At 46.1% G+C, this 13,310-nt stretch overlaps 1 protein-coding gene across 1 annotated transcript in view; it reads right to left on the bottom strand.

Annotated features, from left to right (window-relative positions):
• Positions 1 to 1,504: 1,504 nt before the first annotated feature.
• The window catches only part of Cdcp3 (CUB domain containing protein 3), a 132,051-nt gene continuing 120,245 nt past the window's right edge, over positions 1,505 to 13,310 (bottom strand). Inside the window, exons 64-69 of the mRNA NM_001370825.1 lie at positions 11,626 to 11,664; positions 9,439 to 9,750; positions 8,065 to 8,097; positions 7,208 to 7,383; positions 5,225 to 5,604; positions 1,505 to 2,275 (exon numbers count right to left, since the gene is read on the bottom strand). Of these exons, the coding sequence (NP_001357754.1) occupies positions 1,993 to 2,275; positions 5,225 to 5,604; positions 7,208 to 7,383; positions 8,065 to 8,097; positions 9,439 to 9,750; positions 11,626 to 11,664 (1,223 nt within the window). The 3' untranslated portion in view covers positions 1,505 to 1,992. The remainder of the gene's footprint in view (positions 2,276 to 5,224; positions 5,605 to 7,207; positions 7,384 to 8,064; positions 8,098 to 9,438; positions 9,751 to 11,625; positions 11,665 to 13,310) is intronic.

Genomic DNA, 13,310 nt, shown 5'->3' with positions numbered 1-13,310 from the left:
TCAACGGCGTTTGCTTCTTTCATTTTCTTACGGTTTTTCTTCTATAAATGTGCATCACGCACACCAGATATTACAGGAAATCCATTGATATACAACAGATATAAAAGACACCACCCCAGTCCGTACAGGATTGCTGATTTTCCAGCCCTAAATCAAAGCAGAAACTCCACATTTACTGTTTGTAAGGCTTTATACATTTTTTAAAAAATGTTTTTCCTAGTTCTTTGTGAATTTCACATCATGTGCCCCAATCCCTCTTATCTCCCCCTCTTCTTGTACCTACCGCCCACTCTTGCAACATCTCCTACAAACAAGGTTTTTTTTTCTCTTGGTTTGTTGTAGTGTGACACAGTGTGTCCCACAGTGTGTTCCACCCTTTTGCCCACACTTTGGCTTCAAATTATTCATTGCAATGATTCGTTGGTCTGGCACTAAGCCTTTGGCTTCTGCTACTCTACCAATACCGGATCCTCACTGGGATTCCTCTCAGATATCTTGTTGTTGCCCTGTGTCGTGGAGATCCTGTAGTTTCAGAACTGTAGGACCAGCCCCTCCATGCTCTCGAGAAGTTCATCAGTGGGGTAAATGTTAGGGTGGGCCAATTCAAAGTCCTGGGTCTGGGCCTGAGAGGTCTCTGAGCTGCTCAACCCACCTGCTTTCCTGCTCTCACGCCCTCATGGCTGGCTCACCTGCAACCCTGCTACTAGGGCCAGCTCGACCCTCTTGCCCAGCCAAGGTGCCAGCCTGTTCTCTCAAGTGTTGCAGTCAGTGAGGGACATGGCCTGCTCTCCTGCCTGCCATAGGTCTCGAGGGATGAGGGTGGGGAAGAGGACTGTCTCCCTCACCTGCACCACTGCCTCAAACAAACAAACAATCAAACAAACAAACAAACAAACAACAGTGATAACTTTGAAGGTGCTGAGTATAGCACAGGCTGTTCCTCCTTTCAGGAAATGAGAGAAGGTGAGGGCCATCCTCCCCCCCGCCTCAGGGACAGAATGTTCCCAACCTGTTCTTGTTTGCTCTTCAGCTTTCTTGGGTCATTTTCAGGTTTCCCAGACGTTTTGAGAACTTGACTATGTACATATGTGCGGCTCATGAAGAAGGCACTGGGTTCTTAGGATTCTGTTTCAGCCCTCCCGTTTGCAAGCTGAGAGCAGCTAGGCTCTGATTTGTTCCCTTCAAAACAATTGAATCAGACTTTTTTTCTTTTGGTTTCGGCTTTTTGAGACAGGGTGTCTCTGTGTAGCCTTGGCTGTCCCTAGATCTCACTCTGTAGACCAGGCTGGGCCTTGAACTCATAGAGATCTGCCTGCCTCTGCCTCGTGAGTGCTGGAAGTACATGCCCAGCCTGAATGACACTTTTTAAAACATCATCAATGTCTTATATCATAGTGACTTGTGTTGTCTGTCAATGACTTGTGTTGTCAATGACTTGTGTTGTCAATGACTTGTGTAGTTCAAGATTGTTTTGCTTAAAAGAACTTAAAGAAAACAAACAGTGTGGCTTCCCGGAAAATACTTTATTTTTTTTACAGGATTACTGGCAAGATCTGGAAATGAATCCTTACTTCCAGAAGAATATAAAGAGACCCACCCACCTATCAGCACCCAAATAGTAAGCAGACATTTAAAAACAATCTTTAATTGGCCACAGGGTAAAGGGAGACAACCCTGTTTTTCCTAATATTTTGTACATTTTAAGACAATGATCAAATACAGTGAACAATAACAAAATCAGCATTATTATTATTATTATTATTATTATTATTATTATTGCATACAAACAGAGCAACTGCCTTAGAAGTTAGTGCTCAAGGATCTATTTAGTAACAAATCCCAGAGAATCCCTTGGGTTTTTCTACCCGTCTTCATGGATGTGTAGACAATGCTGCAACTGTCTGGCTTCTGAGTCATCAAACACTGCTTGCTGATAAGATACGGACCTGATTCCAGTTTTCTGGCATACTCAGTGAGAGCAAGTGGGAGAGCTCACACCAGGGCCTTGCTCTGGATAGCTTCTCTGTGGATCTTCAGTGGGCCCACTGTTTGGAAATACTCAGTTTGCTCTTCTCTGACCTCTGCCTCTCTCCTTCCCCGACTCGGACAGCCTTGTGAGCATCGGGAAGAGTGATCCCCCGGATGGCAAACAGCAACTTTACACTGCAGGTAGACCACATCGTAGCTTTTGAGGAAGCTGAAGGCATTGAACTTGAACTGGGCCACGTTCTTCTCGGGAGCATGGAGGTTGGAGTAGGAACTGTCTTTGATGCAGCTGATGGAAGAAACACCCAGGCCTAAAAGGTTAACTAATACAGGACATGAATTTCCCCCAACCCACATAACCATGCTCCACTCTAAGGTTCTGAATCCCAAATGGGGTGCTTTCTACTACCTCCATTTTCTGAAGCAACAACTACTACTAGTTTCCATTGTTAATGGAAACCTCATACCTGGCCATAAACAGAAGGGAACAATTACCTACAGTGAAAACAGATCAAGGTTTTCGCTGCAACCTTTGCCTTCTAGGTCTACTCTATTTTGCCTACAGGGAAGATTACAAAGTCGTTGCTACATTTAAAAGCGCACATAGATTATTTAAGAACTGGCAATGCAGGTCAGTGCTTGCGTACTTGGCTAGCATCTCCTATGCTCCAGGTACAATGCCCAACACTACCCAATGAAAGTATATTGTAAACCATAGGGCGGTGTAAGTGGTGCATCAAGAAGAGATAAAATGAAGTTATGTAGAACATGCAGCTAAAAAAGAACCAGAGAAGGCAGAAAAGACAGTGCAGCAGCTTTTCATTTTGTACAGAACAAACTTCCAAGAGAACAGAATTGTCGGGGATAAGAGGGGCGTTTAACAACAACAAAAGTCAGGACAATCCATTGAGAAGAGAGCCTTAACCAAGACCATGGAAGTGAAGAATAATCTTTAGCCCAATATAGTGATTGTTAATGTTATGTACCTACAAGTAGAGCATTAAAATGTGGGAGGCAGAGGACTGTAGTCAGATACTGACAAACCCACTATATAGCTGGATGCTGCAATATCCCTGTACCAAGTGATAGGCCCAGTGGGTTGAAGGTCACGAAGAGTAGAGATGGCCTAAGGATCACGCTTAATCCACCAGAACTCAACATTCATTAAACAACAGCAGAACAAGTCCAGGGAGAACATTCATTAGATCAGACCACATTCTGGGCCATAGGAAAAACTTTAATAGACTTAAAAGGAGAGAAATTCACTCTCAGTTAGCAGTGGAATTAGACTTAAAATCAATGGCAGCAAACTTTCTGGAAAATTCTCAAAGACTTGAAAGTCAACAGTATACTTTCAAGGTAACTGATGTTTCAAAAATGCCCTAAGAGTAATTTGAGACTATTTTGAATGAAGTGAAAATGAATACCTGTGCTGGTTTGGATGAGAAGGGTCCCTAGAGGTTTATTTTTGAACACTTGGTCCCCAGTTGGTAGAACTGTTTGGGGAGCCTTGTTGGAGGTGTGTCACGGTGGCAAGCTTTGGGTTTTCAAAAGTCTCATGGTACACCCAATGTTCCCTATCTGCCTCCTACTTGTGGATCAAGCTGTGAGCTCTCAGATCTCCCTGCTACTTCCCTGCTGTCCTTCACACTGCGATGATAACAGAATCCAGCCCTCTAAAACCATAAGCCAAATTAAACACTTTCTTTTACAAGTTGCCATGGTCATAACACAATACCCAACCTATCAAAGTTTTTGGGATGCAGCTAAGGCAATACTTGGAGGGAGTATTTATAGCATTAAAATGCATATAATTTGTAAAGATGTCCTATCAATAATATAAGATATGCTGGGCATGGTGGTGCACGCTTTTAATCCCAGCACTAGGGAGGCAGAGGCAGGCGGATTTCTGAGTTTGAGGCCAGCCTGGTCTACAAAGTGAGTTCCAGGACAGCCAGGGCTGTACAGAGAAACCCTGTCTCCAAAAAACCCCAATAATAATAATAATAATAATAATAATAATAATAATAATAATAATAATAATAATAATAATAGATATAAAGGTTAGAGAAACAGGGCGGCGGGATTAAAGCAAGAATGACAGTATTCTAGCTGGGAAATTCTGGCACCAAGTGAACTTCTTGCCTTATTACGACCATACGGAGGGTCAGAAGAGAAGAACCTTCTCTCTGAGAAACTCAGGCTGTGTGTCTCAAGCCATCACTCACAGAAACCTGTGGCAGGTGCTGTCTGTCTTGTTCCTCTGTTGATCTTTGGAAACAGGTGCCTCCCTGTTCCTGTGAGCTTAAGGCTGCCGAGGGAGGCACTTACCACACTAAAACTACCGCTGCGTAAACAATGAGTTTCTTAACAGTACCAGTTATCCAGCTCAGGAACACTTAGCCCCTGTCCTCAAGGCATGGCCACTCTCAGCTTGAAATCAGAGCGGCTGAGATCATCCACATCACACCTATTAGCATTTCTTCATGCATGGAGTGGAACAGTCATTAGCTTCTCAGCCGACTCCAGCCACTCCCTCCTACCCAACCCCAGCTGCACGTTAGAGTATATGAGGTAGAAGCTTAACTGAAGTGGGATTCCGTCTATACAGCCTTCACGGGGATATGTCACCCATGCTGGGGTGGCACAGAGTGGGTCACCTACGTAACTCTTAACTCATGCTTGTGTAAATAAACCCAGAATATTTATTGGTGTGCCAAGCTGGACTTGGATGGCATTCTTTCTTTGGGTTTGTCCTTCTTGCTATCTGGGACAAACAGACATTTGTGTATGTTCCCCCAGGGAAAGCAACTGCAGTAACACTCGATAAACCAAAGAACAGGTTAACAACTTGCCAACATTCTCACTTGGCAAAGCACTAAGTGAACCAAAGGAGCTGGAAGATATCTGGCTAGTTCAGCTAAGGGCTTGGTTTGGGAGAACACACTGACCTATTGATGTGAGCCAAAGTCAAGAAGGTTTGTCCTGGGAGGGGGAGATTAGAAAGGAAGAAGGGTTTAGCTGGAAAATGTAGGATGGGCAGCAAAGTGACTCTGAGGACCTGAGGACTCAAGGAGGCTTGTCTAGGCTGCTGTATTCCCCACTGTGATCAGAGGTCTGGTTGGAACACCCTACACCCTTCTAACTTCTAACTCCATGTTCAGAAACTACAAGTTCCCCCAGAGAAATATCCATGCACACGTAACATCACCTAAGGAAGAGTTTCCATTTCCCTTACCCTTCCTGGATCAAATCGTACTTGACAGTTGTGAAATCACTGGCGTCAGGAGAAGCCACACAGGTGTCCACGACGAGCCTCAGACTGGGGTTGTGGCTGTGGAGGGTGGCCTGAAGGAAGACCTCTTCCCTCTGATTAGCATAAGGCTCTCTACCCCCCGTATTCTGAGATACAGGTGACTGGAGGAATGAAATCGATACATCATAGCTCACATCGTCCTTCTTAGCATCACTCCCATGCACAATTTCAACTGCAGACTGGCCATCCACTTTGCAGGTGAACTTCACTTGGGGTACCTTGTGCCTCACAATGACTTGGGCAGGGTGGCCTTGCGTTCTGCCTCGGATGGAGTTGGAGTAGCTGAGAGAGCCTTGGTGCTCCTATGAAGATGAGAGAATCAGTTGGTTGATGGTGCACCTGTGCTGGGTACTAGCTCCATGCCACGCTTGAGGGCTGGAGTCCCTGTCTGGACCGCTGTGGTAACATCAGGAAGGTGTATGTGTCAGGGGAGTGCTATGAGTGAAGACTGCTTCTTCCTTCCTGTCATGGGCAATCTATAGAGCTGTGAGCTGGATGGCAGGGCCACTGTGGCTGCTTGGAGCCTCCTCGAGTTTGAATTCCTCTACACATCTAATTACAATGGGCACCCCACGACCCTGAGCATTCACAACTTGGATCCCATATTTTCTCTGCCCTTGACTCCAAGCTAGTTTTGGCTGCAGGTGAGCTGCAGACCTGTTCCTGTCAGCCTTGGGGCTTGGCCTTACTTCTTGCTTGTATCCACCACACATCAGCTCCAGCAGAATATAGAGATCAGAAGTAGACTGGATAGCTTGGTGGGTGGGAGCTGGCACCCGTGCTCCCTCAAATGCCCTGAGCAGATGCCCAGAGATACAGCTTGGCCAGGAGCATTTTTGAAGCACATGTGACTCAGATTCAGAGACTCTCTGCCAGGGGCTACCTTTCTCCTAGACAGTGGGGCCTCTGGCTAGGCTTCAGGGGCACAGTTAAGAAGTGGGATTTTGGGGCTGGAGAGATGGCTCAAAAGCACTGGCTATTCTTCCAGAAGTCCAGAGTTCAATTCCCAGCAACCTCATGGTGGCTCACAACCATGTGTAGTGGCATCTGATGCCCTTTTCTTGTATGTCTGGAGATACATAGCTACAGCATACTTGTATAAATAAATCTTTTTTTAAGTGGGCTTTTCAGAGCAAAAAGGATAGAAATGATCATGATCTGTACAGCCAAAGGGCAGATGCAATGGGAGGAGTGGCACCCAAGGACTTATGTGGGGTGCATCACATGGTTGGTGTGAATGTGACCTCCACAGGGTCAGGTGAGCCTTTTGCACATGTACAAACAGGGAAGCAGGAAGACACCATCAGAAGCACGCTTTGCACAAAGTCACTGTCAAGTACACTGAGAAGGCTGTGCTGGCAGAACACTTCCTCCACGTGTACACAAGTTTCCTTAGCTTCAACGCCATTGGTTCAGGAGATAAGATGATTGTGGAGAATTAAATGGACAAGCATATTTAACGACTCCTGAATGTCCTGTATGTTTGCCTCTTGTAGTGTGGAATGTGCCTAGCTACATAGAGACATGACAGTCAGTCAGTCAGTCAGTCAGTCAGACAGACAGACAGACAGACAACCTGTCCTCCTCATGGTTGATGTTTCCTATTCAGTCAAGAAGCATGTTATGACAAATGCTGGCTTTGAAACTGGGAGACTATTGTCAGCCACTCATTGCTCACCTATCCATCTCATACCTCACCACACTCAACATTGATTATAGATCATCTCAGGCTGAGTGTGTGTCTGAAATCCTTCGGGTGGCAGAACATTCCAAACTAGTGCATGTGCTGCTTCAGAAGTGACTTCCTCTGTCTTACACAGGTTTTGACAGGCGGTGTCATTGTCTAAGCCCCTCTTTCTTGCACTCCATCCATAGAAGGTCACTACCTCCCTGTCAGCCTCTTACCTGCATGACAGTGCCACAGTGGCCATAAGGAATATTGAAGATGAGATAACGCCCAGTGACTTGGGGGCGACACATCCTATCATTTAAGTGGATGTCCCAGGAGGAGTAGCCTAGTCTCCGGAGATAGCCTCGGTCAATGACAGCTTGGAAGAGGTGAGGCAAGCAAGAGAGCTGGGCTGAAGGAGAGAGAGAGATAAGCTGGTACACTGACAAGTAGCTAGGGACTGTCCTATGTCACAAAAGTACCAAGGATAGTGCTCTGGGCTGGGTGGGGCCTGCCTCAGCATCCTTTACTCTGTCCCCATGACTGGACTTGCATAAGATGAGTGTGTGTGTAGGAGGCCATAGGTAAATGTTGGATATCTTCTTTGATGACTGTCTAATTTTTGAGGTAGGTCCTCTCATTTAACCTGGAGCTTGCTGGTGTAGTTAGACTGGCTGTCCAGCAAGTCCTTGGGGTCCCCGTCTTGCTTCCACCTTCCTAGTGCTGGGATTACAGATGCATACAACTGTGCCTGGCTTTTGCATGGGTGCTCGGGGCCTCATGCTTTACTGTTTTTGACTTTATTAATATTCTCAAAAGGGGCTCTTTACAGTTCATGCAGGTGAGAGCTTTGCCTAGGTGATTAAAGGACAACTCAAGACATGCTCTGTCTGAACATGGGTTGTCTGGACCTTCGCACAGAAGTAAGCGGGAAGAAGAGTAGGGCAAAAATGGAGAGAGCCTGAGTACAAGGGGGCTTCTTCTCCAAGTCCCTCCTGTCAGGGCTGGTGGACCTCCTTTTTCTCCCCATGTAGCTACTCTCTTAGCTCCTTCCCCAAAGAGCTTCAGCCCCCAGGAGGAAAGGTGACTTTACCATTATCCTTGGGTACAAGAGAGTCTGCTGAACCTGTTAACAAGATGAAAAGCGAATGTCACTAGACTGAAATGCCGGAGGACAACAGTAAGCTATCAATAGACAAACCATTGCAGCTGGAGGGTCATGGCATGAGAACATTCCAGAAGATGCAAAGAGGACACAGTGTCTCCCGACAGAAATGGATTCTGTCACACATGAAGTAACACTGAGAACACGGGTGTCACCTGCATCAAGACTGCGGTAGCCAACAGCCCTGCATGAATGAGCTCTTGGTGTCTGTTTCTTTCTACACACGGGTTTGGGGGTCCCGGGTTGAGAAAAATGCACTCTGGGATATCAGGAACTTCTTTGGCTCAGAATCAAGACAGGACAGTGTCCAAGGGCCAAGGCTCAGCCCAGGAAATACAGAGATTCACTCAAGCCCTTTAGACACATCAGATATCTTTGGGCGTGGGGAACAAACCTCCTTGGTATACAGAAGAACAGATTATGGATCCTTATTAAAAGTGGGATTCTTAGAGGGATGGCGGAACCATGAAGAGGCATCACAACAGCCTACGCCTGCAAGGTACAGGCTCCAGAGTAGACTGATACAGCTTCCACTTCCTCGGGACTGCTTGGCTTTGGGGACTCTTTCTTTTTGGGGTTCCGTGTCCATGTAAAACAGGGCTTACACAGGGGGAAGGCAATGACTATGGTCTGTTCACCAGCAATAAAAGTAGCAGCAGAATAGATGAGGTGAACTCAGGCTTCTTCAAGTCTTAAAATTCCCCAACTCCCTGAAATTCGCGTCGGCCAATTTAGGGCTAACCTAGAATCATTAGAAGGAGGTACTGTGCCATATAGGTGGTTGTCAGAATGTCAAGAAAGACAGCTGGCAGTAAAATATATTCCAGGGAGGATGCAGGCAAAATCTTTGATATAATGGGCACGGGGAAGTTGGGACACTGTGGAGTGTGTTTTAGACTCTGAGGGTTAGCTAGGTCCGGGTGATGTGGTGTCTCCAGAATGGGGCCCTTGATGACCTCAGAGACAGGATGCAAACAGGTTAAGCTGTCTCTGGCTGCAACAATTGCTATGCTCCTAATGGCTGTATGAAACTGTCACTCCCTTCTTTGAACCTCGTAATTGTTCAGCTATATTTGTGACTAAAATATTTCACTGAGCTGGGATCAGAGCAAGCTCATTAACAAAATCAGATCGATGATCAAAATATCACCACCACTAGTTCTTTGTCCTAAAATGGGATATTTTGGCTAATGGATGAATGCCTTGAGGAGGGGTGGTTCTAAGGTAGAGCATGGGACCTTTCACATGCCCAGGGCCCATACCTGCACAGGAGCCCATGCCTGCCTGCTTAGGAGCCCCTACCTGCGCAGATCACACTAGCATCCTCGCGGTGCTGACAGTTGTGTCTTGTCCAGCCAGCGTGGGCACAGCTCTCCAGAGAGTCCTCCCTGCCAGAGCAGCGCACTTCATTCATCAGGATGAGGCCTGTACCGGGCCCGAAGTGGCTTCTACCGGGGGCACCTAGCGCTGGACCGCAGCCCAGGAGGCGGCACACAACCCGGGCGTTCTTGATGTTCCAGCGGTCATCACACACGGTTCCCCACTCCCCCTCATGTCGCACCTCCAGCCGGCCCTCACAGCGGTTCCGCCCGCCCACCAGGCGCAGAGGCAGGTCTGCGGAGCAAGAGACGTCAGGTCAGCTCAGGTAGGTTTCTAAAGCAGACACTATTCGGGGTTGTTACTTGCAGCAAAAGCCTTCTCTAAAGAAGGCTTTTACCCTTAGCTCAAAAGGAATGGCCAAATATCTAACATCTTAAAATAAAATACAAAACAAGCAAAACCAGACAGAAGCTAATCCAACAAAAGCCACCCCCATCCCCAACCCCATGCCCAAATCTTTGTAAACAGTGGCATTAAATAGAGGCATTGCCCTGATTCATCAAAGCACACCCTTCGAAAGTCCTACTATTCTTCAGAGATAACACTTTAAGAACAAAACTGTCTTATGTAATTTAGCTGTTCAATCATTATACACAGATCTTAGCACCACGGAATTCTCCACCTGGGTCTTATACTGGAAATAACCTCAGGGCTCATCCACCAGGCAATGGGTAGATTTTGTCACGTGCACTACTGCATATAAATACTTCAAAAACATGAAATTTCGAATAGAAAAATGATAAAAAGCAAGACCTGCACAACCGTCCTGCTTACCCAGGAAGACCCATTTTGAGAACTGTGCTGTTGGGAGACTTTGTTGTGTTACACACAAAAGGCTGGCTGTGGAGTCAGTAGGGAACAGTCTAAGAGCCATTGCTGTACATGGATTGCATAGGACCCATTGTTGACTGAGATATCCTTGTGGGAGGCGTGACTGTACTACACTGGAGGGTCTGCACTCACGGATAGGTACCAGGTGGTTTGCCTTTGTAATAACTAGCACTGGGCTGTTTGGCCCGAAGGAAAAGCCTTAGTGAATATTAAATCTGTAGTTCTGACTATGGTATGATGGTCTAGGACAGCTGCCCTCTGCTGGCCTAGTTGCTATGCTAACGCTGAAAGTGGGATACTTGTGTAGCTCTGAGAAGGGGCTGAAGACGCAGCTCAGAGGAAAGAGTAAGGTCCTGGATTCCATCAAACAGCAGGAAGACAAAAGTGCGACTCATGAATACACATGGGTAGCTTCTGAGCGAGAGCCTGGAGCTGAATTACACAAGTGCGTGATCCACACCATGTATATGTTGGCATGTAATCTGCCCACAGCTGGAGGGGCAGAAGGGGTGGAGGGGTGTAAGATGCTGTAAGGGGCGAAAGGGAAATATGATCCTAACCAATCAGTGGACACCTTATCATTCTGGTGAGTGGAAAGAAACAACAACTACCGGGGAAAGAGGGAAATGCATCATCCACGTAAAAAGGTTAGAGCTTTGCAAGTGCGGCCCTGCACAGACAGGCTCAAGGTCCAGCTGCGAGCCAGAGAGCTTCCAGCTTGTGGTTATTTCAGACTCCACGCCATTGGCTTGAGTGCAGGAATACATTTCCTTCTTGGCATCAAAATGTGACAAATATTGTTATGTTTTGTTTATTCTCCAGGAGTGTAATTTGTTGAATGCTCAAAAAAGAGCCTCATATGCTTATTTTTTTAAAGAAAAAAAATAAAAACCATTCCATTTATTTTTTATGAGACATGGTCTCACTACTTAGCCCTGGCTGGGCCCTGGGACTTCATATATATATATATATATATACATATATATATAGACTAGGCTGACTCAAACTCACAGAAACTCATGTGCCTCTACCTTCTGAGTGATCAAAGATGTGTGTCACCGTACCTGGCATTAGGCAACATTTTTATAAGGGCTGAGAATAAAGGGCAGGAAGTTGATCATATTCCTTAGGTGCCAGTTTAGGTAAGAAAGATGGAACAATACATTAAACTCTACAGAGGGAAGCCAGGGGGAAAAACTAGCAACAGCTGGTGAGACGAACTGTGGTAGCAACTGAGAGAACGGAGCTTTCTCCAACAGCAAGCACAGTGATCATTACCAGGCGATGGAGTCACTTTTGTCAAAGTTGGAACTGTGGCTGAAAAAAAAAAAGTTGTGAGAAGAAGGGGTTAAAATGTGGCTTCACTGAGATTCTACAGTAGACTTCAGGTCTACAGCAGCAAGCCTTCCATAGCAGTGTGCACTTTTCATGTGTGTTCCCACATGTAGGCATGCCAGGGTGTGTGAGAAGCTGGTGTGTGGAACATGGCTTAAGAACACTCCCAAGTTGCACATCCACAGCGTGCAACATGACAATCTACACCCCCCCCCCCAATTTTTAAAAAAGATTTATTTATTTATTTTCCATATGTGAGTACAAGGTCACTGTCTTCAGACATATCAGAAGGCGGCATCGGATTCCATTACAGATGGTTGTGAGCCACCATGTGGTTGCTGGGAATTGAACTCAGGACCTCTGGAAGAGCAGCCAATGCTCTTAACCATCTCTCCAGCCCTGCACCCCCAATTCTTACAAAAGCTATTCTGAGAAAGTTTTATCACTGATTTAGGATTGAAAAAATGGAGACTCAGAGGAACTATATAAAAGGACCAGGTCATTCACAGGTCAAACCTTCAAGTCCCAGGGCCATGTTCTTTCCAGCTATTGTGCATTTTGGCAGCATACGCTGTAGGAGTTGTATTTGTGCTGGGCTCAGGGTGGGTATTAGAAAAGAAGGAAGGTAAGGGTTAATTGCCACTGTACCATCCTTCCTTTCTGAGAAGCAGTTTCTGTTGTAATGGGAAGTGATTTTAGACTGCCATGTTCTCACAGAGGAAGTAGATCACATGTGTGCCCCCTGTGTAAGATGGGGACTTTGTAACAACACAGTGTAAGATGGGTAATATGTGACAACCCAGTCTGCAAACAAAAGCCCACTGAATGTGATTTCAAGAGCAAGTGAGAATGAAAAGTGAGTGATCCTTTTGGCAAAAATGCAGTCATGACTGGGAGAGGGAAATAGGTAGATAAAGAAAGAAAGGATGGAGGCAGGAAGAGAGAGGACCAAGGAGGGGGGAAGCCATCTTAACTGCTTCTGGAAAGGATGTATTAGCCAAGTTCAGTGGTTTGAATATGAATGATCCAGGTGTGGCCTTATTGGAGAGTATGTGTAGCCTTGCTGGAGGAAGTGTGTCACTGTGGGGGTGGGTTTTGAGACCCTCCTCCTAGCTGCCTGGAAACTAGTCTTCTCCTGTCTGCCTTTGGATGAAGATGCAGAACTCTTGGATCCCCCAGCCCCACATTTGCCTGGATGCTGCTACACTCCCACCTTGATGATACTGGACTGAACCTCTGAACCTGTAAGCCAGCCCCCAATTAAATGCTGTCCTTTATAAGAGTTGCCTTGGTCATGGTGTCTGTTCACAGCAGTAAAACCCTAAGACACCAGGTTTCAAACCTGGACGTTTTAAAAGTAACCAGGACTTGAAATTGAATAACTAAGTGAGTTGCAGAGGCTTGTTACTGAAGACAGAAATGTCACCAGAATTGGAGTCTTCCCCATAAGCCCTGGGCATTGGAAAGACCTTTGATGAGAGTTTCTATACCTAGTTTTGTCTTGCACTGGCTCTGGGATCTTAAGCAAATGTGTTTCTTCTCTGAGACTCCTTCTCAAGAAGAAAGAGATCATTTCTACATTTTCCTCCTGGCTTTGCATCTGAGGCTCCATTAGCCTGCTCATCCTG

This window comes from Mus musculus, chromosome 7, assembly GCF_000001635.26.
Source record: "Mus musculus strain C57BL/6J chromosome 7, GRCm38.p6 C57BL/6J".
NCBI classification, from domain to species: Eukaryota; Metazoa; Chordata; class Mammalia; order Rodentia; family Muridae; genus Mus; species Mus musculus.
The sequence above is the reverse complement of the archived record's forward strand: the minus strand, read 5'-3'. Positions and strand labels throughout refer to the sequence as shown.